This window comes from Acartia tonsa, chromosome 1 (genome assembly GCF_053477335.1).
Source record: "Acartia tonsa isolate MP-2025a chromosome 1, ASM5347733v1, whole genome shotgun sequence".
NCBI classification, from domain to species: Eukaryota; Metazoa; Arthropoda; class Copepoda; order Calanoida; family Acartiidae; genus Acartia; species Acartia tonsa.
In genome coordinates, this window is record NC_137260.1 from 3,988,031 (window position 1) to 4,014,156 (window position 26,126).

At 31.6% G+C, this 26,126-nt stretch overlaps 2 protein-coding genes and 1 long non-coding RNA gene across 3 annotated transcripts in view; all 3 read right to left on the minus strand.

Annotated features, from left to right (window-relative positions):
- Nucleotides 1–2,172: 2,172 nt before the first annotated feature.
- On the minus strand, nt 2,173–4,434 carry LOC145321220 (nuclear pore complex protein Nup98-Nup96-like). The gene is made up of 4 exons (XM_080162867.1): nt 4,414–4,434; nt 3,933–4,004; nt 3,015–3,113; nt 2,173–2,322 (listed from the first exon to the last, which is right to left on the minus strand). Exons 1-4 carry the CDS (start codon nt 4,432–4,434, stop codon nt 2,317–2,319), a joined length of 198 nt encoding a protein of 65 aa, XP_080018993.1. The 3' UTR covers nt 2,173–2,316.
- A 281-nt stretch (nt 4,435–4,715) lies between these two features.
- On the minus strand, nt 4,716–5,793 carry LOC145331966 (uncharacterized). The gene is made up of 3 exons (XR_013883973.1): nt 5,697–5,793; nt 5,293–5,357; nt 4,716–4,801 (listed from the first exon to the last, which is right to left on the minus strand). It is a non-coding gene; the product is annotated as an uncharacterized LOC145331966 (long non-coding RNA).
- A 3,120-nt stretch (nt 5,794–8,913) lies between these two features.
- The window catches only part of LOC145332604 (uncharacterized), a 147,766-nt gene continuing 130,553 nt past the window's right edge, over nt 8,914–26,126 (minus strand). The window contains exons 13-20 of the mRNA XM_080177643.1: nt 15,060–15,262; nt 14,642–14,760; nt 14,345–14,413; nt 13,782–13,842; nt 13,384–13,449; nt 12,986–13,039; nt 10,827–10,933; nt 8,914–10,024 (exon numbers count right to left, since the gene is read on the minus strand). Coding sequence (XP_080033769.1) covers nt 9,970–10,024; nt 10,827–10,933; nt 12,986–13,039; nt 13,384–13,449; nt 13,782–13,842; nt 14,345–14,413; nt 14,642–14,760; nt 15,060–15,262 — 734 coding nt within the window. The 3' untranslated portion in view covers nt 8,914–9,969. The remainder of the gene's footprint in view (nt 10,025–10,826; nt 10,934–12,985; nt 13,040–13,383; nt 13,450–13,781; nt 13,843–14,344; nt 14,414–14,641; nt 14,761–15,059; nt 15,263–26,126) is intronic.

The following is a 26,126-nucleotide window of genomic DNA, read 5'->3' on the forward strand; positions in this document are numbered from 1 at the left end:
TGCACTTTTAATAGTTATTCATGGCATTGTATTATAGACAGCTTTCTGCAGATATTAAAATGAAGATTAAAACTAGTTTTTTTAGCCCCAAGGAGCTGAAGGCCTGGTCTAACAGAACTGGTACTAATCTTATGAATTTTTTTTGATATTTAAGGAAAATTTTTTTTAATATATAGCTATACATGACTTATCAGTATGGTTGAGAACTGTTTCTAATATTATACCAGTAAAAAATGTAGTAGGGTATATTAAAAATCAAAACTTCTTTAAACTAAATAGGACTTACAGATCAACATTGTGCTATACAAAATTAAGTAAGGGAAGGGGAAAAATAGACCCCTGCTTTTGATTTTTTAATTTAAAAATTTGTTGGGTGGGGGGGGGGGGTCCGGGAGGTGTTGTTGGTTATTTTTCCCAATTTTCATTATGATGTTGGAGAAATACTCCATCCAAAAACAAAATGGTTTGAATATATATCCTTTTATTACATCACAATTTTCTGTTATTTTGTTCAACTTTTTTACACTAATTGATTATAACTGCACTTTTAACATAATTATCCTAGCTGGGAAAGTAAACTACACACTAATTGTGTGATAATATGTATAGATCCAGGGTGTCCGGCATAAACTGTTTTTTTTAAAACTTGCTCCAATTGCACTCAAGAACCTAGATTATATAATTTTATTGTTGGCCAACAATGCCAGTTCTAATATTATCTTTAGTAAGTCTGTGTGATCGACCGTTTGACCAATAGCTGTTGTAAAAGTTCACCAAGGTAAATATTTTTGGACCAGTCCTAAATTCAGTAAAATCAACCTGTTATATATTAGCTTGTAGATTTTTTACGTTAGCCTTGCGGATTTTTCATAATTGTTCCATTAACAGGTCAGTAGTAGACTGCAAAAAATCTTTCTATTTACTTTGCATCACAAATATTACCCAGGTTCTAAATAATACCAGAAAAAAATCCTAGTTTTACCACTTTTACGGTATAATTATACCAGCCTTTACGTTATAAAAAGTGGTAAAAACCTGGTAAAATCTGACCGAATAGTGGTAAAAACATTTTTTCTGGTACTTTCTCACGATTTTTACCACCCGATTTTACCACAATTTTCGGTCAAATTTTACCAGATTTCCGGTAAAATATTACCATTTTAGGACGCAAATTTATACCAGATTTCGACCAATTTTACCACTTTTTGGGTAAAATCTTACCGCAAATTTCTGTAAGATTTTACCGAAAAAGTGGTAAAACTGGTCAACACCTGGTAATATTTTCGTCCTAAATTGGTAAAATTTTACCGGAAATCTGGTAATTTTATTGAAAATTGCAGTAAAATCGGGTGGTAAAAATCGTGAGAAAGTGGTAAAAATTTTTGTTGTATTTTTATATTTATTTAACTTGAACATATAATAATAATTAACAGCAGCCGTTCTCAATGTCGGGCAGCTGAGGACCCTTGGGTGCGCCGCCAAACACACAAGTGTTCTTGATTCTACTGCTCTGGCCGAACTGTTGGGCAACCTCCTGGATTTGCTGGGCCAACTCTCTAAAATAGAAGTTATTTTAAAGAAAACTTTAGCAAGGTGATAAACGGATGAACCTCGGGGTAAAAAAACTGGTTTTAATCTTATAATTGTACATTCTATATCCGCGGAAAGCCGTTTATAATACGATGAAAGAAATAACTATTGGACCAATGGTAAAAATACATTATTGGTGCCCAGGTAAACTAACAACTAATTTTAATTTACAAAAGGGGTATTTTGTGTATCATCAATTTATCCACCATTATCTTATCCCTTATATTTCAACTTTCAAAAAGCTGATTCGTTCTTCTTTTCAGGGACAGAGCTTGCATTCTTATTTACAAGTAGTAGAACAGGATATACAAAGTTTTAATTAATTTTAAACTTATTTTTCCAGTATGGCTTCGAAACCGATTAATATCCGCTGGATTACAACCGTTTCTAAGCCATACTAAAAAATAATGTATGGTGTCGTATTGTATCCAGTTTTCTACGAATATAAAAATGAACAATCACATTCATAATATTAAAACAAGTTTTTTTAGCCCGTGTCTGAGATCTCGGTGCTAAAAAAAACTAGTTTTAATCTTGTAATTGTGCATTTTTATATTCGCGAATAGCTCTTTATGATACGAAACGATAAATAACTATTACCAACCTTGTCTAGAGTGATCTGAGCCTTCTTGTTGAGACCTTCATCCAACTCAGGTTTATTTTCTCCCTCCTCCTCAGGGTAAACTATCACCTCTTTGTGACGGAAGAATACTATTTCATCAAGATTCAAACCTACAGTAAGTTAATAACATTAGTTGTGTTGGCTATAGACTATCAGATATGTTATTATTCAAGGGATGAGAAGAAAAAAAATTTCTTGTTGAAAGAACCCCCCCCCCCCCCCCTCTTAAGATATCTGTTTAGTTTTCCTGTAGGGGTAACCCTAGGACATTTTTAAACTAACCTAAAATAAACATCTTAAACAGGTTTTCAGATTGATATTTCTTAATGCTATGATGATTTGAAAGTACAGCCGTTTATAGAATTTTCATTATTGAACTAGCCGAAAATTTAGGTGAACGATGAATAAGCTTAGTAGTCAGATATAAGTATTTTAAGTTACTGCCAAGCTATTTATCATCAGCAGCCAAGGAAAACACATTTGGACCATGGAAAGAAAACGAAGTAGTGGGTTTCATTATATTTTCACAGTAGCTTTTCTTTTATTTCTAGCCCCTGCGGTGGTCTCTAAACCTACGTGGCAATCATTAACATTTACCTAACCTATCAAAAGCTACTGTGAAAATACGATGAAGCCCGCTAGTTCTTTTTTTCCATGATCAACACATTTTACTTGAACTAGGTATATATCCTACTGGCTGACGTTTGGATATTTTTAATCCGAGTGCAGCTTCGCTACAATAAGATCCCAAAACAGCAGTGCTCCTAGCTGAAAAATAACTCCTTATTGGTGCACAATATACCTGTAATATCAGTGAAGCCAGGATAATGAACATATATCCCTCTCTGCCAATAGTAAATCCTTCCACAATACACTTTCCATTCTCATCAGGTTCGATTTCCTGCAAAAATAAAACAACATTATTAAAGTAAAAGGATAAAGGAGGCACGAGCTATATGTAACTCTACCCACGGGGTGAGGACCCTATGCCGACTTCAAATTGGGTCTTTGAATATCAGCCAATAGCATCGGAAATATAAACACAGCCAAGACCCTTTAAAAAATCAGAGAGCAATATGCTAGCAGACGAAAAAGGTCTCCACCACTTGGGTCAGATAGTTTTCTAGGTTAAAAATCTATACTTATACAATTATTGTAACATTGGTTCAAAAACTTAAAAAATCCTCATATCCACATAAAAACTGATATATTTATTATTTTTTACAAAGGAGGGAGAGAAAATTTAAGGTTATCACAATCTGTCGTTCTTTTTTTAGGTAGGTATTATTGCAACAAAAAAAATATTTTTAAAAGTGATCTGCATATTTCTTTAAACTTAATTAATAAACCTCAAGCAAATAAAAAATAAACAACCTTTCCTTAAAATAGCCTAAACTAAAACTTAAATAAAGACAAAGCTACCATACACTCATTGGTCTAGCCAATTTGAAGATCTTTTGTTTTAACAAAGAAACCTTACTTCCTTTATTTTAGTCTTTAAAAGTAAGGAATCTTAAAACCAGGGCTCAGCAGCCGCACATCAGCTGCGAACAAGCCTCGTAATTACACCCATTAGGGTTCTTTGAAAAATCTTTAAAAGAAGGATAGCCTTTTTTGGGTAATCTTTAATACCTTATACTCTGGCTCATTTTAAAAATAGTCCACTGTTGATCTCCCTTAGGCTTACATGCGGCTGCCGAGCCTTTAAAAACACACTTACATGTAAAGGTGGAATGGTATAGTAGCCAGCTCTGTTCAAGACGACGCCACCAGGATGTTTGCTTCCATCATCCTAAATAATAAACATTAATTTCAATTTATGTTTTAAAGTTTTACACACTATGCAATGATGTATTGTAATGTTGAATATCTGAATTATTTAATAAAAGTAACAGGACGTCTGTGCCAGACCCTCTATGTAAAGCTTATGACTTCGCTAACCGCTGGATCTAAAAGGTTCTCTAATACAAGGAATGTTTATAAACATTTTGGTTGAGGGTACCTCCACCCTTCCAATAAAAATCGCCCAGAGAATATTTTTTTAATCTATCTTTTTGAAACTAAAATAAAAAACTGTTTCAAAATAAGGGGGTTCAGTACTTTACAACGCACTTACAGGAAAATCGCCCAATAAAACTATACCTAATGGAACAGTAAGACTAGTTTCCTCAGCTGGATTACCTCATAAGAAAAAAGAATACTTTAATAGTTATTTCTTGCATCGTATTATAAACAACTTTCCGCGGATATAGAATGTACAATTATAAGGTTAAAACAATTTAAACTAGTTTTAATCTTATGTACTTTTTAATCTTTGTACTTTTTTATATTCGTAGAAAGCTGGATATAATTCGATGCTAGACATAGTTTTTTCGTATTGATGAGAACCGGTTCCTATCTACCGGATTCGAATGAATACAAGAAATAAATATTAATGTATCTTTTGTTGCATGACTGACGTACGGACATACAAAGTAAGATGTAGTAAGATGTATCCCCTTACTTTGTCACGTGATTCGAGTTGCTGTTGGTTTTTGTGTCACACGCACAACAGTTTAATATCTTCTTCTCTCTGGTGTACGGGAACGCCTGCTAATCATGGATTCAGGGATAAGATCATAGTTTTCCAAAATATTTTCTATTTTCCGGCCAACCCGAAAGTAATATAATGTTGAATTGTTTTTATTATCCATGGAAATTAAGGGATCAGACAATGTACATTAATTGACATCCCTAATACTGATAATCAAAATTACCCCTTCTGAAGATTGAAATATTAAACTTTGATTGGTGTATTATCATTGGAGATGTACAATGAACATCAATTTATTGGCAATTGTCTTATCCCTTTAGATCCCTGGATAACAAGAATAGAGCTCCTTCCAAAACCCTTACTTGACATCATATGATTTTATATGAAAACACAAAATGGATAACTTCTAAACTCAAAAAAACTTTTTGGAAACCATTGTTTTAGATATCTTAATTAGATTATTTTTTTAATTAGTGGAAGAAGAAGTTAAAACTATATGCCTTTTTCAAAAGGCATGAAAAGCACAAATTAATGAGATGGACTTTACCTGTCTTTAACGGCATGAGGTAGAATAACACAACAGGTTGAATTAGGGAGGCACAGCTTCTTGGACTATAATGAAATTAATATCAATGTTATTAAAATAAAACTTCACAGATTCCGTATTAAAATAGGGAGAATAGAACAAATAAAATAGCCTAAAACCATCCTAAGACTATTTTTTTTTGGCCAAATCTATTCAAAATTGCCTGAATTTTAAGGATCAGGACTTAAAAGTCATAAAAAGTTATTTTTTCTAGTAGTATTTTTATGTTTTTTATCAAACAAATTTTCGAAAAAAAAGTCAAATTTTGCGTACTTTTGAAAAATTATTTTTTTATTGTAGAAAAAATTGACCTATCTTAATAAATATTTTTGTGCATACTCTTTATTACATTTAGCAACTTTTACCTTTTGGGCATGCTGTAATAAAATCAATACGTCAATACGATCCGTCGCCCCCAAGGATAATATCCCCACTTAACTCATTGCTCAAGCGTGGTTTAAACAGAACTGAAGCCACTCAGCAGCTCTAAAAGTACAGGGTTACGAAAGTTTAAATTGATGTTATTTTTTTTTTAATGTTAATATTGAATGTAATATAGTTTTGTAATGACATATAAAATATATTCGATAGAATATAAAAAAAAATATAGTGCATTCAATATTAAAAAAAATATTTAAATATATATAGTTGTTAACCTTTGCGCATGCATGTATTTCCGGAGATGGGTTCTTAAAAGATAATGCCGCGTTTTTTCGACATTTTTTACGCTATGAATAACAAGCGTGACATTCGCGAAATCTAAAAGAGTATACAATGATTTATTTAATTATTTCGCTTTTGATGGTACGGCCTTCATAGAAGAAAAAAAAATTATCTTCAATCCATTTTTGCTGCATATTAATTAATGCATCTTTTTAGAGCTGTGTTAGACATTAGAAAAATTGCTAAAAAAATAATTTAAAATTCAGTATTTTTAAGTTATATACTCTGTTTGAAATTCTATCGTCAACGTTCAATCAATCAATGTCTAAAAAACGCCGAAAAAATGTGGCATTCATCTTTTAAAAACCCATCTCGGTGGTATTTCCGGTTGGCAGAGACAACATAAATATAGAAATCATGTAACATATTGTTTGTTCCACAATTTTGCCACATTTTTAAACATCTTGCTTAAAAAAATCTTCCAAACAAATTGTAAATTCTATAAATTTAAATATTTAGAGAAAATTGAGTAGTAATTTACTTCTTGATTCAAAATATTTGATTAAATTGAATCAAAACTAATAATTATTAATAATCATAAGCTTATCAATAGTGCGCATGCGCACAGAGTTGCCATAAATTTCAAAACTTAAAAATATAAGTTTTGTAGCGAAATTACTATATAATTCGAAATCTCTGTCTTTCTTTTAGAAACATTCAGGGGAATATACGAAAGCTTATATTTATATTAAAGATGAAAAATGGATAAATTCAAATGCACACGGCACATCTGCACACACCTGGATTTTTTTTCTTTTAATTTTAATTCGTCATGAAGCTAGCTCTAATAAGTAAATATTAAATTTGATATATTTTTGACTATGCGGGAGGATGTTTTAAAAGAAATGATGAAATAATTTTCAAGGTTTTAAAAAAAAAAATTAGCTTCTTTTATGCGAAAAAATTCAATAAAAAGTAAAAATTGACCCGATTTTTGGTAAAAATTAACCAAGTTGGGTTTTTTTGCCAAAGTCCGAAAATCTGTACTTAGCCTCAAAAATTACCTTGTCAATTTTTACCAAAAAGTTGGTCAAATTTTACCAAGTTGATTTTTTTTGTCAAAGTCCGAAAATCTGTACTTAGCCTCAAAAATTACCTTGTCAATTTTTACCAAAAAGTTGGTCAAATTTTACCAAGTTGATTTTTTTTGTCAAAGTCCGAAAATCTGTACTTAGCCTCAAAATTACCTTGTCAATTTTTACCAAAAAGTTGGTCAAATTTTACCAAGTTGATTTTTTTTGTCAAAGTCCGAAAATCTGGACTTAGCCTCAAAAATTACCTTGTAAAATTTGACCAACTTTTTGGTAAAAATTGACCAAATTGCGTTTTTTATCTAAGTCCGAAAATTCAGACTTAACCTGAAAAATAAAGTTGTAAAATTGACCACATTTTTGGTAAAACTTCCAAATGTGGTAAAATTCCAAAAAAAAAAACTTTGAAATTTAGGCTTTTTTGTTTCGTCAAATTTTACAAAAAGAATGGTAAGATTTTACTAATTTCTTGGCTAAAATTTTTGCTGGTAAAATTTTACGACGAAACCGGTTAGATCTTACCATTTGACCAGCATTACCACTTTTCCGGTAAGAAGGGTGAAATTTTCTGGTAGTTCGTAGAACCTGGGTAAGAGAATAATAAGTGTTTTAAAATAAACATTTATAGCGGGACACCCTGCATGAAAGAGAAAGTTGAAAAAAAATCAGGTTATTTGGGAACGTTAAAAACACACGGACCATAAACATTTACTCCGCTAGAAGCTTTTTATAGTGCCTATATAAAATGACGTCATACAATACAAATGAACAATGGTATGCCAATACACAGACAAAATTACCAATGACATTTAATTCAACCAGGATGACGTCAATCTTTTAAGGCACTATAAAAAGCTTCACACGCTTCTAATAGACTAATAAATAATTATGTAGCCTTTTCTGTGAAGTAAAAACAAGGATGACAAAATCCACGAAAAGCAAAACACAAAAATCAAATATTGATGTTCCCTATAAGAAAAAGTTATATCCTGGATGCATTTTCTGACAAAGGACTTTTGGGTCATGTGAAGGAAACGAAGTTGCGGGCTTCATCGTTTTTTCATAGTAGCTTTTGAAAGATTACTTTAGCTTAGGTTAGGTTAAGTTAGGTTAGGCGATTGCCCTGCAGGGTTAGGCAATTGGCCCCAAAGGGTTATAGCCAACTTTGCTACTGAAAAAAATCGACGAGACCCGCAACTTTGTTTCCTTCACATGATCCAATAAGATAATTAGACACCTATCCAAAGTAGCATGTTTTTCCAACAACAACAAAAAAGCATTTCTGACAGACAGACTGACGATAGATGGAATAATAGAGGAGCTGAACTTATAAAATTTGCATGTCATTCACTAATATTGGGTTAGGTTTTGTTTTGAATGAATTTATATCTAGGAATAGCAGGTTTGGTTTTCTTAACCATCTCTATTACACACAGCAGGGACCTAAAGGGATAAGACAATGGCAGATAAATTGATGTACATCCTCAATGATGATACACAAAATTATTTCTTCTGTAGATTAAAAAGTGGTTTAAACGTTTGGACACTTAACTAATAGACGAACCAATCAAAATTCAATTAAAGTCCCCAAACTTGTTAAGCCAACGAATAAGAAAACGCTATTGTAAAACTTTGGGGACAAGTGTATTAAACAGCCCAATATCCTCTCCAACCCTGATTACACAGATGTATTAGCAAAAAAAAGAACTGTGAAACCTGGCAAAAAAAAACCTGTTTTGAGAAAACTTGCAAGTCATCACTAAGACAAAGTGAAGCTTTTCCCTATTTAATGGATTGCTCTAAACATATTTTAATAAAAAAGAAACAGATTTTGCACTATAATTTATTACTTTGAATTTGATAAATATACAAAGTTAAAAATCACATTTTCTGTAAAGCTCGCAGGCAAGCCTTTCACAATTTTTAATTATTTTCTGTTTTAAAACTGAAGGAATACAAAGATAATTATTAAACAGAGTACAGGGATAGGGTTAAGTTGGAGAGAATAATAATTTTTGGCATCGTATTATAGACAGCTTTTAGCGGGTAGTAAAACGATAAATTATTAAGATTAATTCCGGTTTAACAAAACTAGTATTAATTTAATGATTTTTATTTTTTTATTCGTAGACAATTGTCTGTAATACGATACTATATATGATTTTCCAGTATGGCTGAGAGCCAGTTCTAATCCAGCGGATATTAATCGGTTTTAAATCCATACTATAGATTTTTTATTGAAAAGGAACAAAAATTTCTTTAAAATAGTTGTTAGCTGAATGGAAATAAGACTAAGATTAGGAGGAATATGTTTAAAATTGATTTTTTAAAGTTAGAATTGTTTTGAGGATACTAGTCCCTAACCCTGACAAAATACAAACAATATTTAGAATTTTAAACTTATATCAAAATATACAGAAATGTGAAATTTTTTAAAATATGAAAATAAATGATGATAATCAATTAATGAGAATAATTTAAAATTCTAAATATTATTTTTTATTATGGCAACATTTTTAATTTTGTTTATTCTAAATTGTAAAAATTATAATTTTATTTAAAATAATATAAATATTGGGTAATATATATACTTTAGGACATATAATTTAGTGTTTTAATTGAGATTTTAAAAAGTTTCATTTAAAAGGCAAGATGATTAAAATAGAATAATTAAGATATTTTTTTAATAATTGAAAAAATATAAAAGTTTAGCTCCTTATATCCCTGTTAAGCCACAGTGCTATTATTATATCAACACAAAAGTTCATATTGGCATTATAAGAATAGCGTTATATCTCGGTTTAGCCGGGTAATTTTGATAATGTAATTATAAAATAACAAAAATTATATATATATAAATGGATGATTGATTGATTGATTATGCTTAATGTCTTCTTCCTCTGGCCCTGTTTTCATCGTTGACAACAACTCGAACTTTCCTAAAATTACAAAGAAAATATTAGTTTGATGTTTTATTATATAACTAGCAGCTTCGCTGGGGGGAGGGGGTTATTTTTCATTTTTTGGGGGGGTTGGGGGCGTCCCACACCCCAAGAAAATAGTTATAAACCTTCCTGGGACCTATGAGAATCTACCCTGTTAAGGAGAACCCGATCGGTTCAGCGGTTAGCGAGATCCTTCGGTACAGACACAGAGACAAACAAACATCCTCTTAATCTATTATAAGGATAGCGACTGTGCTGCTAGTATCTTGAATCTAAAGCCAATGCATTTACTTTATCATTTTGTCCATAACAAACGATGTTATTTGTCGGTTTTTCTGTAATTTTCCTGTCTGTTTGTCTGTCTTATTATCTGTAATTGTATCTATTTATGTCAGTCTGTCTGTTTGTCTATCTATTTACCAATCTAACGTATTCATCTGATGTCGATTTATATATAAACCTATTTATCCATCTATCTATCCATTCATCTATACATCAATCTATCAATCCATCTATCTATCTATTCATCAATACATCAATCAATCAATTCATCTATCTATTCATTCATCTATATATTGATTCATCTATCTATTTATCCATATATCCATCCATCTATTCATCCATCCATCCATACATCTATTTATATATCTAGCTCCTTATCCATCCATCCACCCATCCATCCATCTCTTCATTCAAATATCTATCAATTTAAGTATATATCCATCCATCTATCTATTCATCCATTCATCTATTCATCCATCCATCTATCTATCTATCTATCTATCTATCCACCTACCTTCCATCAGGCATGATAAATTTCTGTTGATTATAATCGAAAACTCCGAGCCTGTTGATACCACGATCACTGCCTTGGTTGCCAGCTTGGTTGTTATCTGATTCAACCTATAACAGTTATAAGTTATCATTATATAAAAGTGATCACTGCCCTGGTTGCCAGCTTGGTTGTTATCTGATTCAACCTATAACAGTTATAAGTTATCATTATATAAAAGTGATCACTGCCCTGGTTGCCAGCTTGGTTGTTATCTGATTCAACCTATAACAGTTATAAGTTATCATTGTATAAAAGTGATCACTGCCCTGGTTGCCAGCTTGGTTGTTATCTGATTCAACCTATAACAGTTATAAGTTATCATTATATAAAAGTGATCACTGCCCTGGTTGCCAGCTTGGTTGTTATCTGATTCAACCTATAACAGTTATAAGTTATCATTATATAAAAGTGATCACTGCCCTGGTTGCCAGCTTGGTTGTTATCTGATTCAACCTATAACAGTTATAAGTTATCATTATATAAAAGTGATCACTGCCCTGGTTGCCAGCTTGGTTGTTATGTTATCTGATTCAACCTATAACAGTTATAAGTTATCATTATATAAAAGTGATCACTGCCCTGGTTACCAGCTTGGTTGTTATGTTATCTGATTCAACCTAAAACAGTTGTTCATGTAAAAGTAACTGGATGTCTATCTTTTTGTTTGTCTATCTGTCTGTAGGAAAGGATATCGCATGACGGTATGGTTCTTCTTTACAGTGAAGCTTCTTATAGGTCCAGGGTTGGTTTATAACTATTTTGGAGGAGGGTACCCCCAACCTCTCAAGAGAAATGAGTCCTAAAAGAAAAATCCCACCCCCAAAATTTTACATTTTTTTAAAACTAAGCTAACAAAAATAGAATTTGATGTAAAAAAATCACCAAACCTTTCCAAGTCAATTATTTTGAAATATACTCTTCTAGCTTTAACTAAAGGTATCTACATGATAAGACAGAGATTACAAATAGAAAAAGATTAAAACAACGATAATTTGAATGAAAAAAATAAATTTGTCAAGTGTTTACGAATTCTTAAATAACAAGACTGATAAATCTTTAGACAATCTTATAAATATACTAGCAGTTACACGTTATTTTTTACTAAGGGTGGTTGTTCTTGGCGGGTGGATCGAGTTACTCTTCCCAAAATAGTTATAAACATTCCTTTAACCTTTAAGAAGCTTCATGGTAAAGGAGAACCTTATCAGTTCAGCGGTTAGCGAGATACTTTGCTACACAAACAGTTTACTTTTATATAAGATTGTAGGTTTCGTGATTTTTATTATTTTTTTTCATCAAAATTTCAATCTTTTTTGTCTACCTCTTTTTATGACTACTGAAAAACTGCTTTATAACTCACAATGTCTGTTTGTCAATCCAAGACTTACTAGTGCTTTGTTACTTATGGATGTTGTCATCCTTGTTATTATTTTAATTCAAGATTTCTTGTTTTAGAAAATTAGACAAAATTTACAGGATATTATTTTCAATGTGTATATACAAGATTCTTAGAATTTTCAAACACGGAAATTAAGCTTCTTCTGGGTAAACTACAACAAATGGATTTATTATAAATTGGATCTTACACCAGTTTATCAGGTGCCCTAATAAAGTGAAACTTGAATCTGGCTAAAATAGTTTTATTATATTATATTTAACCCCCACCCAAAAAAAAATGTTTTGGATGGGGAAAATACCCCCTCATAAGGTATGGGTAAATTCGTTTGAAGTGTGGGTAATCATCCCCTTTACCCCTCCCCCTTGAACGTCCTTGCAGATCTCCTTATTTCCATTCATTCTAAAAATAATTAAAGTAAGGGGTTTTTGTGCTCGCTAGGCATTTTAAGGGAAAGCACGCTTACCTTTCTAGTTAGTGTATCACACTTGACACCACTGCTGTAAGAATATTCTCTAACCTCTCCTGTAGGATCAATATATCCATATTTACCTTTCTAGTTAGTGTATCACACTTGACACCACTGCTGTAAGAATATTCTCTAACTTCTCCTGTAGGATCTATATATCCATATTTACCTTTCTAGTTAGTGGATCACACTTGTCACCACTGCTGTAGGAATATTCTCTAACCTCTCCTGTAGGATCTATATATCCATATTTACCTTTCTAGTTAGTGGATCACACTTGACACCACTGCTGTAGGAATATTCTCTAACCTCTCCTGTAGGATCTATATATCCATATTTACCTTTCTAGTTAGTGGATCACACTTGACACCACTGCTGTAGGAATATTCTCTAACCTCTCCTGTAGGATCTATATATCCATATTTACCTTTCTAGTTAGTGGATCACACTTGACACCACTGCTGTAGGAATATTCTCTAACCTCTCCTGTAGGATCTATATATCCATATTTACCTTTCTAGTTAGTGGATCACACTTGACACCACTGCTGTAGGAATATTCTCTAACTTCTCCTGTAGGATCTATATATCCATATTTACCTTTCTAGTTAGTGGATCACACTTGACACCACTGCTGTAAGAATATTCTCTAACCTCTCCTGTAGGATCAATATATCCATATTTACCACGGGTTATACAGTCTACACCAATGGTTTCCTCCTAAAAACATGGATAGTTTTTGTTTTGAAAATTTTTGTATAGCTTCAAATTGTTTCCTAAAGAAATGAAAATAGGTAGATAAGTAGGTATATAATAGATGTATAGATCTTTAGATAGAAATCTTTCTTCTCACAAACCCAGGCAATGGATTTATAGACAGATAGACATACATGGATGGACATAGATAGATAGACAGACAGACAGACAGATAGACAGACAGACAGATAGACATACAGATAGAGCGACATTGATAGATAGATATACATAGATGGACATAGATAGATAGACATACATAGATGGACATTGATAGATAGACAGATAGACACAATTACCTTGTAAGAACCATCTTCATTTTCATAACCCCAGGTAATTGATCCATCCTCATTCTCAAATCTATTGAAACAAATATGTTAGTCAACTGGATTCATCAAAAATATTACAGATTATTCAATACATTCAAGAAAGTTTTGTTTAATTAGTGGAAGAAGTAAAAACTATATGTCTTTTCATCAAAAAGGCATAAGAAACAAGCAATGAACATTTGTTAGTTAGAAGAATCTTAAAAAGAGCAATTTATGAAAATAAAAGTTGACCTTAATGAATAAATAAAATTATTAAATTTCCATTAAATTAAATTTTCTGTGGTATTTCTGTATGGCTCCGAATCCAATCAATAGCTATTCTGAGCCATACTTCAAAATCATGTATTGTATTGTAAGATATTTTTCACAAGCAATAAAATAAATACTATAGAATTATCCCCTGTTTTGTTGACCCCGGGCCTTCAACCCCTCAGGGCCATCATTAATATGTATGTATGTTTGTAAACTCTTTTCTAAATTCTAAATTCTCCTATTTCTTATACTTAAAGTTAGTTGACTTGATAATAGTTTGCCTGTATCTCTCCACAGTTCCAACCTTGTGCTGGCTACTCCTGTGACGACCGCCTCCAGATAGTCCACCCTTCCTGTAAGTTTAAGGTATGATAGTATAATTTGTATTAAATAAGTTTAAATTAATTTCAAGATTTAGTCGAGTTAATGTCATATGCATCTTCGGAGAAAGGGAGAAGGGTTTAATTGAACCAACCAAATAATATTATAAGTACCCAAAGTTTTTAAGTTGACAAATGAGTTTAAAACTTTGGGTACCAGTATAAAATACCCCCGATGTATCAAACTTATGATTATCATTCCTAATTCCGGTGGGTGGTACTGTGGGTAGGTTAGAGGCTGCGGACAGATCACGTCTCTCCGCGGCCAGCTCGAGGTCCTGCAGGGGTGTCTCCAACACTCTCTTGTCTTCAGCAGTCTAAAAAGATTGAGAGTCAATTTGAAAGTGGTATTTTGACATTTTACATTTCTGCATGCTATAACTGTATATATGACTATCGTGGAGGGAGAGGAAATGGATTGTGAATTACCCAAATGTTTACAACAACGTTACCCTATTTGCTAGCTAAAATCTTTTGGATAATTTATTGAATTTTGATTGGTTGGTTTTCAATCAAAAATCTATAGAAAGGGGTGATTTTATTGAGCTTCATTGGTTATGTACATCAATTTATCGCCTATTGTCTTATCCCTTAAGATCCCTGATAAAAACTATACCTGGAAATCTGCGGCCTGTACATTGCGGCCCTGGCTCTTTACACGGAACTTGTTCCTTCTGGCCGCGCCGGTACCACCTCTACCGCCGGTATTACCATTGTTACTGCCGTTTCCAGCTCCCCTGCGGGGTCCAGTAGCCTTGAGAAGACGGGCGCTCTTGCTGCGGGAGGATACGTTGCGAGTTACACCCACGGGTTGGGCTCCTAAAAAGAATTATTTTATATTAAAGTAAAAGAATAAAGGGGGCACAAGCTATATGTAACTTTATACACGAGGTGAGGAACATGTGAAGACTTTCAATTGGGTCTTTGAATATCAGCAAATAGCGTCAGAAATATTAATAAAAACGATCCGCTACAAAAGAACATAAAGCTGTTTTCTAGCAGACGAAAAAAGGTCACCACCACTTGGGATGGTAGTTGACTAGATTATCATGAATACTTATACATTTATTATAAGAATTTAAATGGAACTCTTTAAAAAGTATATTGACAGGAGAAAATTTATCTTCAATTTAGCCTGCTAATATGGTTAGTTCGTTCATCCAGTAGGAGGAGTGGGGGATGCGGTAAAGGGGATGGATTGTGGTATCTTTATTTTAGCCTTTTTATTGATGACTAATCATGACCACTAACATTCATAATGTTTGCAACGCGTCTTTAATATAGGTATTAGATTTAAAGAATAAGCAGAAATATGAAAGGTGCTATGGTACCAAGGAGGGAGGGGACATTAGGTACAAAAGTTTTATGATAACATTCTTATTCGTTTCTTTGGAAACTTTTATTACATTTTGGTTCACGGATTAATCAAGTTGAGTGTCAAAACGTTTCAACCAATAATTGTAATCTACAGAAGGGATAATTTGCGCATAGGTTTATTCATTCATTTAGATATGCTAAAATTGTCTTATCGATATAAAACTTAATTTGATGATTCCTGTAATAATTAGGTCAACTTAGAAAACTCTATAACTTCCATAGGTCAATTTAAAACATGTATTTTTAAGCTTTACTTTTATTAATGTTGTCATCCTTGTTTTCTGCATTTATTTTTTACACGGCCATAATTTCTTAGGCAAGAAAACTTAATACGAAAAAAAATGTAATTGTATATGTCCTTTTACAAGACTTATAATCAGGAATCTAAAGGGATAAGACATACGGCCGATAAATTGATGAGAATACACAAATTTACACCTTCTATATATTATAAATAGAATAGTGGTTGAAACGTTTGGATACTAAATTTAATAAAGCAACCAATCAGAATTCATTAAAAGTCCTTAAAGTGGTTAAACCAAAGAATAAGAAAATGTTATTATAAAACTTTGGGGACTAGTATAATAAACAGCCCATTGTCCCCTCTCTCTCTGCATATAATGCAATAGTGGAAATATATAATGATATGCCCATTTAAGAAAAATATAAAATTTTTAAAAGCAATAAATTTTTTAAAAAACATTTTTATTTTAATCATTAGTTTAGATAAAATAAATCCTTCAAAAAGTTTTCATCAAATATATTTTGAAACAAAGAGTTTCTTAATTTTCAATTTCAAATGGAAGCGTTGTATTATACTTTTCTACATATCCAAGGAGGGAGGGGACATTGGGTTTTTATAATAGTCCCCAAAGTTTTATAATAACTTTTTCTTATTAGTTAGGACTGTTAAGAAATTTTAATTGTTTGGGTCACTAAGTAGAGTGTTCAAACGTTCATTGGGGATATGCATAAATATATTTGCCATTGTCGTATCCCTTTAGATCCTCTGCAACATATCACCTTGACAGAAAGACGGACGGACAATGTTCTACTTTATATCAAAGGTAAGACAAACAGACAAATAAAGTCTAACAATAAAGTTAATAGATAAACAAATACACAAGGTTATACCTTCCTAAGAGACACTAAGTTTCCTGTGCAAATAGATCTATAGAATATACGTGGTTATTATGATAAGGGGAAAATTGTCATCAATTCATCTTACTAACATAGAACTTCTTTATTGGTCCGTTATTTCATTCAGTAGGAGGGGGGAGGATGGAGAAAAGGGGAGAATTGTAATATTAGCCTGATGCGAGTTTTATTTTATTAGAGTACATAAAAATCTGGTGCAAGATCCACGTAATGATATATCCATTGTAGTGCACTTCTTCTTAGACATACATGAGCTTTCACATAAAGTACCTTGTTGAGCACTGTTAACCCCTCCTCACCCTATTTTTTAAACAAATTAAAAAAGGGGGTTCGTTTTTTTAATACTTTGGGTCAGGTTAGGTTAAGTTATATTGGGTACTGGGCAGCCCTGCAGAGTAAGGGAATTGGAGGTATGAGACATGAATTAGGTAGAAGAGAATAGTTATTTCTCGCATCGTATTATAAACAGCTTTCCGCGGATATAGAATGTACAATTATAAGATTAAAACTAGTTTTTTTAGCCCCGAGGTGCCGAAGGCACTGGCTAAAAAACTGGTTTTAATCTTAAGATTGTATATTTTTATATTCGTAGAAAGCTGGATATAATACGATGCTAGACATAGTTTTTTCAAATGGATGAGAACCGGTTCCTATCCACCGGATTCGAATGAATACGAGAAAATAAAATGTCCTCCCTTGTTTTTAATATATTTAAAAAATTAAGGGGGAGGGGTTGTCATTGCTAAACGGGCACTTTATGTGAAAGCACTGACATACAAAATAAAGGATAGAAAGATAGATAATTAAGTTATGTTTTGTTGAGAGACTCAGAGACATTTAATTGTTTGAAATGCACCAAACGATGACAGTTACTTGGTATCCCGAGAATGTACATAGTTTTACAAAGTACAGAAACAATTAACAACTAAAATACACTTTCCATTAGTTAAATTATTATTTGAATTTTAAATATTTTAGTAAATAAACCAATTATATGTTATACTCAAGAGAAAACCCATGTGTACAGAATATATACTGTACAAATTTCATTCAGAATTTACCTGTCATTGCAACATATGAGACTTTTACATATGACAGTTTTGTACAGGTAAGGGATAAGATAATGGGAGATAATTGATTTAAAACCTCAATTATATCAAACAAAATTAACCCTTCAGTAGATCAAATTATTAAATGAAAATTGAAAACCGGTAATTTGATGAAGACCAAACTGCATTACTTTTGTGTCACATTTTTTATTCCTGTGACGTCATAAAATGAGGAAGATAAGTCGATGGGAAAGAAAACCCCTAAAAAAGGAAAATATGACGTCAAAAGTGGTGCAAAAGTAATGCAGTTTGATCTTCGTCGGTAATTTGAACCAAATATATAAGATTAAATGGTAGTATCCATAGTTTTTAAGCAAATTAGTCATAGAACAAGTTAATAGAACTTTAGTTACCAGAAATTTATAGTAAAATGTCCCTTTATCCTTATGACACAATTAAGTAAAATATATGAACTGTGATTCTACTGTAAAATTACTACTAGAAACCACAAACTCTACATGTGCATCCTGCAACAAATTCATCTTTCAATACACTCAAGAATATACAACAAGGATAATAATATCCAAATATTTCGTCCAGAATAGTTATTTATTGACTCGTATCATCGACAGCTTTCCAATGATATTTTAAAAATATATAAGTCGAAAAACATATTTATTTTAATATTCTTGGAAAATTGTCTGTAATACGATGCTATACATGATTTTTCAGTATTGCTGAGATCCGGTTCTAATCCAGCGGATATTACTTGAATATTATATTGATAACAATATAAGCATACGAAAAACAAACATTTCGTTTCAATAAATATTGATAAAGATTTGATATACTAAATTATTGTAGACAGTTATTGTCTTTAAGTGATATATCCATCTCTAGGTTATGCATGTTGCTAATGCAACAAGAGGAGACAAAACCTGAAATTACTCATTGTAAGCTTGTCCCAGATAACTTAACAGTAAATAGGTTAAATGCACTACCATAGAGCAAATATTAAAGAGTAGTAGTTATGTTAAATGATCATAGAGGAAACAAAGAAGAGATTAATTTAAAAATATATGATGACATAACAGTGAATAAGTTAAATGCACTACCATAGAGCAAATAGTAAAGAGTAGGAGTTTTAACTGGTTATCATTAAGTAATTAGGTAAGAGTAGATGTTAGATAACTTGACAGTATATAGGTTAAATGCAATACCATAGAGCAGCTATTAAAGAGTAGAATGTTATAAATAATCTTTGAGTTATGAGGTAAAGAGTAGATTTTATACAACTTAACAGTAAATAGGTTAAATGCACTTCCATAGAGCAAATATTAAAGAGTAGGAAATTTAACAGGTTAAATGATTAATTAGGTGAGATCAGATGTTAGATAACTTAACAGTAAATAGGTTAAATGCATTGCCATAGAGCAAATATTTAGGAAACGAATTGATGTTAAATGATCATAGAGGAAACATACAAGAGATTAAAATAAAAATATATGATGACATAAAAGTAAATAAGTTAAATGCACTACCATAGAGCAAATATTAAAGAGTAGGAGTTATGTTATATATTCTTTGAGTTATGAGGTAAAGAGTGGATTTTATCAACTTAAAAGTTAAATATACTACTATAGAGCAAAAATCAGAGTAGGATTTATCTTAAACGATCTCAGAGGAAAAAATACAAGAGTAGAAACTTAAACTGCACAATCATAGAGGAACTGTTATTAAGAATAAATCTAAAACCATACAGAAAGTATTAGTAGAAGGTATCAACAGGAGGTAACTGTTATTTCAAATGTTTAAAGATAAGGAAGTCTGTAAACATTAAGGAACATTTAGAAAATTTAAAACTGAAAGATAGAAAGATTAACATTCAAAAATAAATTAAAAATGACATAATATTTGAGAATTAATCAAATGAATAATAATATTCTATGAAATTACGACAACAGAAATTGCAATGTGCAAACTTCTTACGCAAAATTTAGCAACGAAATATTTTAAGAATTTTAAATGGCTTGTGATTGAAGTGTTCCAGCAATGAAACAATAATTTAATACACACTTATTACACACTTGCGCATTTATTTTACTATTGTGCCATATTGTCCTAGTAATCAGGTTAATAAGATATATTTGTTTATAAGAATGTAAAATTTGGTGCAAAACTTACAACACAATATGCATATAGTTTGCTATGCTTTTAAAATTTAACCTTATTGTTATAGGAATCTACATGCCAGGTTTGAAATCCATTTGAAGATTTTAACATTAATAAATTCCAAAATCCTTCCCATATATCTTGTCCATTGCTTGTTTTTTGGTTGATTTTTAAAATTCCTTTTAGTCCGTAGACGGGAAATATCTAGATAAAAATCTTATCTTAATGAATAATCTTAATATGAGAGAGCTAGATGGATAGATAGATTAATAAATTCATAGCTAATACGGTAGATAGGTAGATAGATTGTTTTATATAGGACAGTTAATAGATAGAAATTGATGCATTCTAATATATAAAGTAGTAAGGTTTTTGTGTATACATTAAGTCTCGTTATCTACTAAACCAATTGAAATCTCCATATTTAGGAAGTTCTACACAGGTCCAAGGATAGTTTTATGCTACTTTACTAACCTCCCTCCTCTAGATGCAAGGGGCGCAGATCATAATGTAAGAAGCATGTAATCTTTCAAACTTGAAGAAAAAAATACAGTTGCTTTGCATATAAAAGGAATATAGACATGGATTCTAAAAAAAATACAAATGGCTAAAAAGATGGACATTCTACTTCTACTAAGTACTTTGTTAAAAGCAAAGCTTTTCTATAATCAGGGTAGGTTCGGCTTTACGTAACGGTTAGCTCTTTTTGTTAATTTAGGCATGTTAGAATTGTACTATTAATTTATAAATATCTGTACTAGTTAGGTAGTATTTAGAAAGCGTAGCAACTCTATAATTTTTAGCAGAATGTCATAAGCGAGAATATCTTATTATAATATCATAAATAAAGCAATCCATATTACCTGAACATTATCTTATTTATGACTTAATCTAATATAATCAAGTAATCGTTAATTAAGGGTTATGACAATGGACAATACATTCTCTATGATATTTACAAAATTTTGTGAATTAAAATTATTGGTTCAAAAGTTTGGAACCAACCAATCAAAAAGTAATAAAAGTTTTTGAGAAAACAAATACGATAACGTTGTCTTAAAACTTTGGGTATAAGTTTAATTTAAATTTCAATGTGTGTGAATTTATTTTCATATTATTCATCCAGCAATATGTAAAGTGCATTTATTACATACTCAATACTTCATAACACTTCTTTATTGCATTAACATTCAAGAAACACTATTTTATTTAGGTTTATTTGGTTAAAAATCTACAAACTGTCTTTACTTAAATTTTTTTAACTAAATTTTTAAAATAAATCTATATAAAAAATAGAATTAAACCATGCTCTGACTTTTAAAAAAGAAAAAAGGGGCATAGTTTTTTTCGTGACATCACACCTTAAGGGGCGATTTGTCGTATTTTTAAATTGGCTTTTTAAAGGTTATTTTAGGTTAGGTTAGGTTATATTGGGTTAGGTGATTGCCCCACGGGGTTAGGTAAAATACCCCGCATAGTTAGAGCCCCCCGCAGGGGCTAGAAATAGAAGAAAACCTACTGTGAAAAATACGAAGAATCGCCCCTTAAGGTGCGATGTCACGAAAGGAACTATACCCGAAAAAAGTAGTCTAAAACCATCCCGAGACCTATGTAAAGCTTACCTTAAAGTTGAAACTTTTAATAGGTTAACTGGTTAGCGGGTCCCTTTATTTATGAATGTAAGCTTTTAAGCATAATTTAATTGAGCTGATTATTAGGCTATTTAGCATCTACTTAATAGTTGAATAAACAGTTTTTTTAAGCACAGATACAAATTAAGAATTCTATAATTTTTGCACTATGTTTAATGCCTTGGGGGGTTGGAGTCACCTTTCCCCTTAATAAATAAAAAAAAATTGTCAGGAACTAAAAATGGCTTCTCTGTAAAAAAAAAGACAAAATCACCTTTACAGTGACGCTTCTCATATGTTCTAAAATGGTTTTAGGCTTTTTAATTTTTATAATTAGTCTGAGTAATGTTTAGGCTATTTTCTTGTCTTTCCATATCCCTTCGAATATAGAGCCCCTATATGCTAGGGGCGCAGCCGCTAGTATTTTATATGGCATTATAAGAAAAAGGGGGAGTAGTGAACAATTAAAATCTGACATATTTCATGAATTCAAATGTGATGCCTGAGATAAATTATTAAATGTCTTCATTTCTCCACAATGATTGTTAGTAGCGAAGCTACTCTATAATTCACTTTCCTCGTCATACTTGGTCCGCAGGTCTATCAGACATAAATATTGAAACATGTAAAAAAGTAGAGAAAAAAGTTTAATGATTTTTTCTTTAAAATTTTATTCTTGCTTTATGACCACTGGAAATCTGCCCTTTAAATTGTATACTTTGTTCATTGTTTTTTGGTTATCTACTTAGGGATGTTTTTATTTTTGTTGGACGCTGTTGCCTAATTCTAAAATGGATAGACCAATAAACGGTATCTTGAAATATAGAAAGATATAAAAATAAGGATAAAAACATTCATAAGTAGTGAACCATAAAAAAACATGGATAAGAATGCGAAAAAGGAGCTTTAAAGAACATTTGTGAAATTCATCAATAAAAGATTTTTGAGGAAAAAATAATGAAGTCATTCTCACGTATTTTTTATAGTTTTTAATATTTAGAATTTTTAAGATGTGGATGGACGGAAAGACGAAGAAAGTCCCTCAATGACGTCATAAAAATGACGGACGAGGAGAGGAGGACTGGGAAAGAAAGCCCCTAAAAAAGAGATGGATAATTCCTCGGTTTTTTACAAATTAAAACATACTGGATGCACAGAACAACAGGAAATTTAATTTGATAGTATAATCCACTACAATTCCATGCTAATAAAAAAAGAAAGGATAGTATAATAGGAGAAAAAATAATCTTTATATAAAAAAATTTTATGGCAATCTATAATTTTTGAGAGAAAAACCTTGGACAATAAACAGGCGAAATAAATATTACACTTTGTTTTCCTTAAGCCGGCTTAAAAAGCCAGGTGGCTGAAAAAAACAGGAAATCATAGTGTACTATAGTAAGTCTATTAAGTAAAACTACACTTATTTTATTTTTTAGTTGTTATTATATCAGTGACATTATTCATAACGACTAGCTGAAAATAGCCATGACTGACAAATTAAAGATGTGACATTGTTATAATATATAATACTTAATCAAAAGCTAATATTACCTAATAATCAAAGAACTACTTGTTTAGCAAAACATCAGCTTTAATTTTTAAAAGTGAATCTTTTCTATAATTAGGGTCGATCCGTCCGTCCGTACGTCTGTTCGTCCGTCCGTCCGTCCGTAACAGATAGCTTTTTTCGTTAATTTAGACATGTTAGAATTGTCCTATCGATATCAAACTTTGCATGGTGATTCCTTTAATAGTTAGATAATCATTACCAGAATGTCCGTACGTCTATTTTAAACATGTCGATTTTTTTACTTATTTAACAACAAATTTTTATGTGATCTAATCATCTGATTGATCTGATTTTTGGTGTATTGATTCCTGGGACAACAAAGTATAATGTTATAAGCAAAGCAACTCTATAATCAAGTCCTAAAATGTAAGTATGTCCATAAACATTATCCTGTATAAAACAGTTTTTCAACAAATTTACTTACAATTTTGCTTCGATTCTTATACATTTGTATTCTAATTATTCAGTTCGTCAAGTATACAAGTGTTAATGTCCTATTGTCCTACCTTTTGAGTGCTTCGCTTTTTTGGATGTTGTCATCCTTGTTTTTATAAAAATATATGACATTTTGAAAGTTATGCAATAGTAGGTCTATTAAGATTAACTTACTCTAATATATTGACCTTTATATCTTAATCTTGCTGACCTAAAACAAAAATATCTCGGGGGTAATATACAGGGATCTAAAGGGATAAGACAATGGCCGATAAATTCATGTACATCCACAATCATGATACACAAAATTACCCCTTCTGTATTAAGACATTAAACTTAATGAGTCAACCAATCAAAATTCAATATAAGTCCTCAAAGTTGGTAGGCTAATGAATAAGAAAATGTAAAAAGTTGTGGATTAATAAATAGCCCAATGTCCCCTCCCTCCCTGGGTAAGATATCTATCTATCTATTTACCTCGGGGGTATCAAAAGTAATATAAATTTTTATTTTTATTTCACACTGAATAAATTAGGGTGGGAATAAGCTTTCTCGTATTCATTCGAATCCAGTGGATAGGAACCGGTTCTCATCCATACGAAAAAACTATGTCTAGCATCGAATTATATACAGTTTTCTAAAAAAAACTGGCTAAAAAAACTGGTTTTAATCTCATAATTGTACATTCTATATCCGCGGAAAGCCGTTTATAATACGATGCGAGAAATAACTATTCTAAAATTAATCTGGAAGTGAACATTTAACAATTGGGCTGTTTTGAAATTTTAAGTATATATTTTGGATCAAGCCTCTATAAATATATATAAAAAGTCTATATATAATAAAAAAATATTGCTTTTGAAATTCCAAACGACCTTGTAAAGTAAAGGTCGTGAAATTAAAGCTGTTGCCGAGAAATTTCTAAAAATTAATGCACGATTAGGATAGGTAATAAACTTGAAGATAGACGATGAAAAACAAGGATGACAACATCCATAAAAGCGAAGCTCTAAAAGGGAAGGACAAACGAACATTAACACTTGTATAGTGTCTGAACGGATAATTAGATAACTTAAAAATTTGAGTAGAAAGTAGAAAAATCAACATGTTTAATATGGACGTACAGACATTCTGGTATTGATTATAGAGTTGCTACGCCTTCTAAATCGTACCCAACTACTACAGGAATCATCATGCAAAGTTTGGAATCGATAGAACAATTCTAACCTGTTTAAATTAACAAAAAAAAGCTAACCTTCTGTGACGGACGTACGGACGGACGGACCGACCCTAATTATAGAAAAGCTTCGCTTTTAATATTTTGTTGGAGGCTAGAAGAGACATTGGTTAATAGAATTGGACTTTATCCTGTCATATAAAGATCATAGGTTCTTTTTTTAATGCAGCTTGAGATTTGTTAACTACTGAACCCAATTAAGTTCTCCATTTTAGGGGGAAGCTTAATTACATAGATCCCAGATTGGTTTTAGCATTTTTATTTTTTTAAATTTAAGCTTTGGATAGACTTTGATCATTTATCTGCTATACCCCTCTAGACGCTAGGGGTGCAGCTGATAGTTTAATTTTTAAGTAATTCTGTTATTATGAGAGCAGCTACTCTTTAACTAAGGTAGGTCCGTACAATGCGTCAATCGATAAAATATCCTAAAATTCATCGGTTCAGTAGCTCAAGATATTTTTCTTGCATATTACATAACTTATACTGTTAAAGGGCTAATAGACTTAAATGTCATGTAAATCGATATATTATTACTTGGATGTTGCACCAGATTTTCATGTACTCTGATAAAGTGGTGCTCGCAGCTGGCTAAAATAACGATAGCCCCATCCCCTCTCCTCCTACTGGATGAACAAACTAACAAATAAATGATTCCATATTAGCAAGCTTATTTGACGGCAAATTTTCCACTGTCAATAAATCCACGTATAACCTATATCCAATGTCATGTATTAAGATGGAGAAATGTACATAATAATACACATTTTAAACTGAGATTAGAGTAAGATTAAGTAAAGGTGAAATGGTCCAGTTTTTTTACACTTTTGTTTGGTGATTTCACATAAAGCGCCTGTTGAGCAATGATAACACCCCCCATGCTCCTTAATTTGGAGGGGGGAGGGATGCAAGTTTTTTTTCCACATGCCTAAACTTTTCGGGGCCTATACCGGCTACTTCTACCAAATATATCCCAACCTAACCTTAAGTAATAAACAAGTATATGAAAGACTACCCCGTTTCATTTAAAATTTATTTCAAAAAATGAAAA

Coding starts and splice junctions, on each gene's coding strand:
- LOC145321220 (XM_080162867.1), bottom strand. CDS start 4,434: ATGCAAGAAATAACTATTAAA. Junction 4,005..4,413: donor TGCAAGAAATAACTATTAAA/GTATTCTTTTTT, acceptor TTTATTATTTAG/GATGATGGAAGCAAACATCC. Junction 3,114..3,932: donor ATACCATTCCACCTTTACAT/GTAAGTGTGTTT, acceptor TTATTTTTGCAG/GAAATCGAACCTGATGAGAA.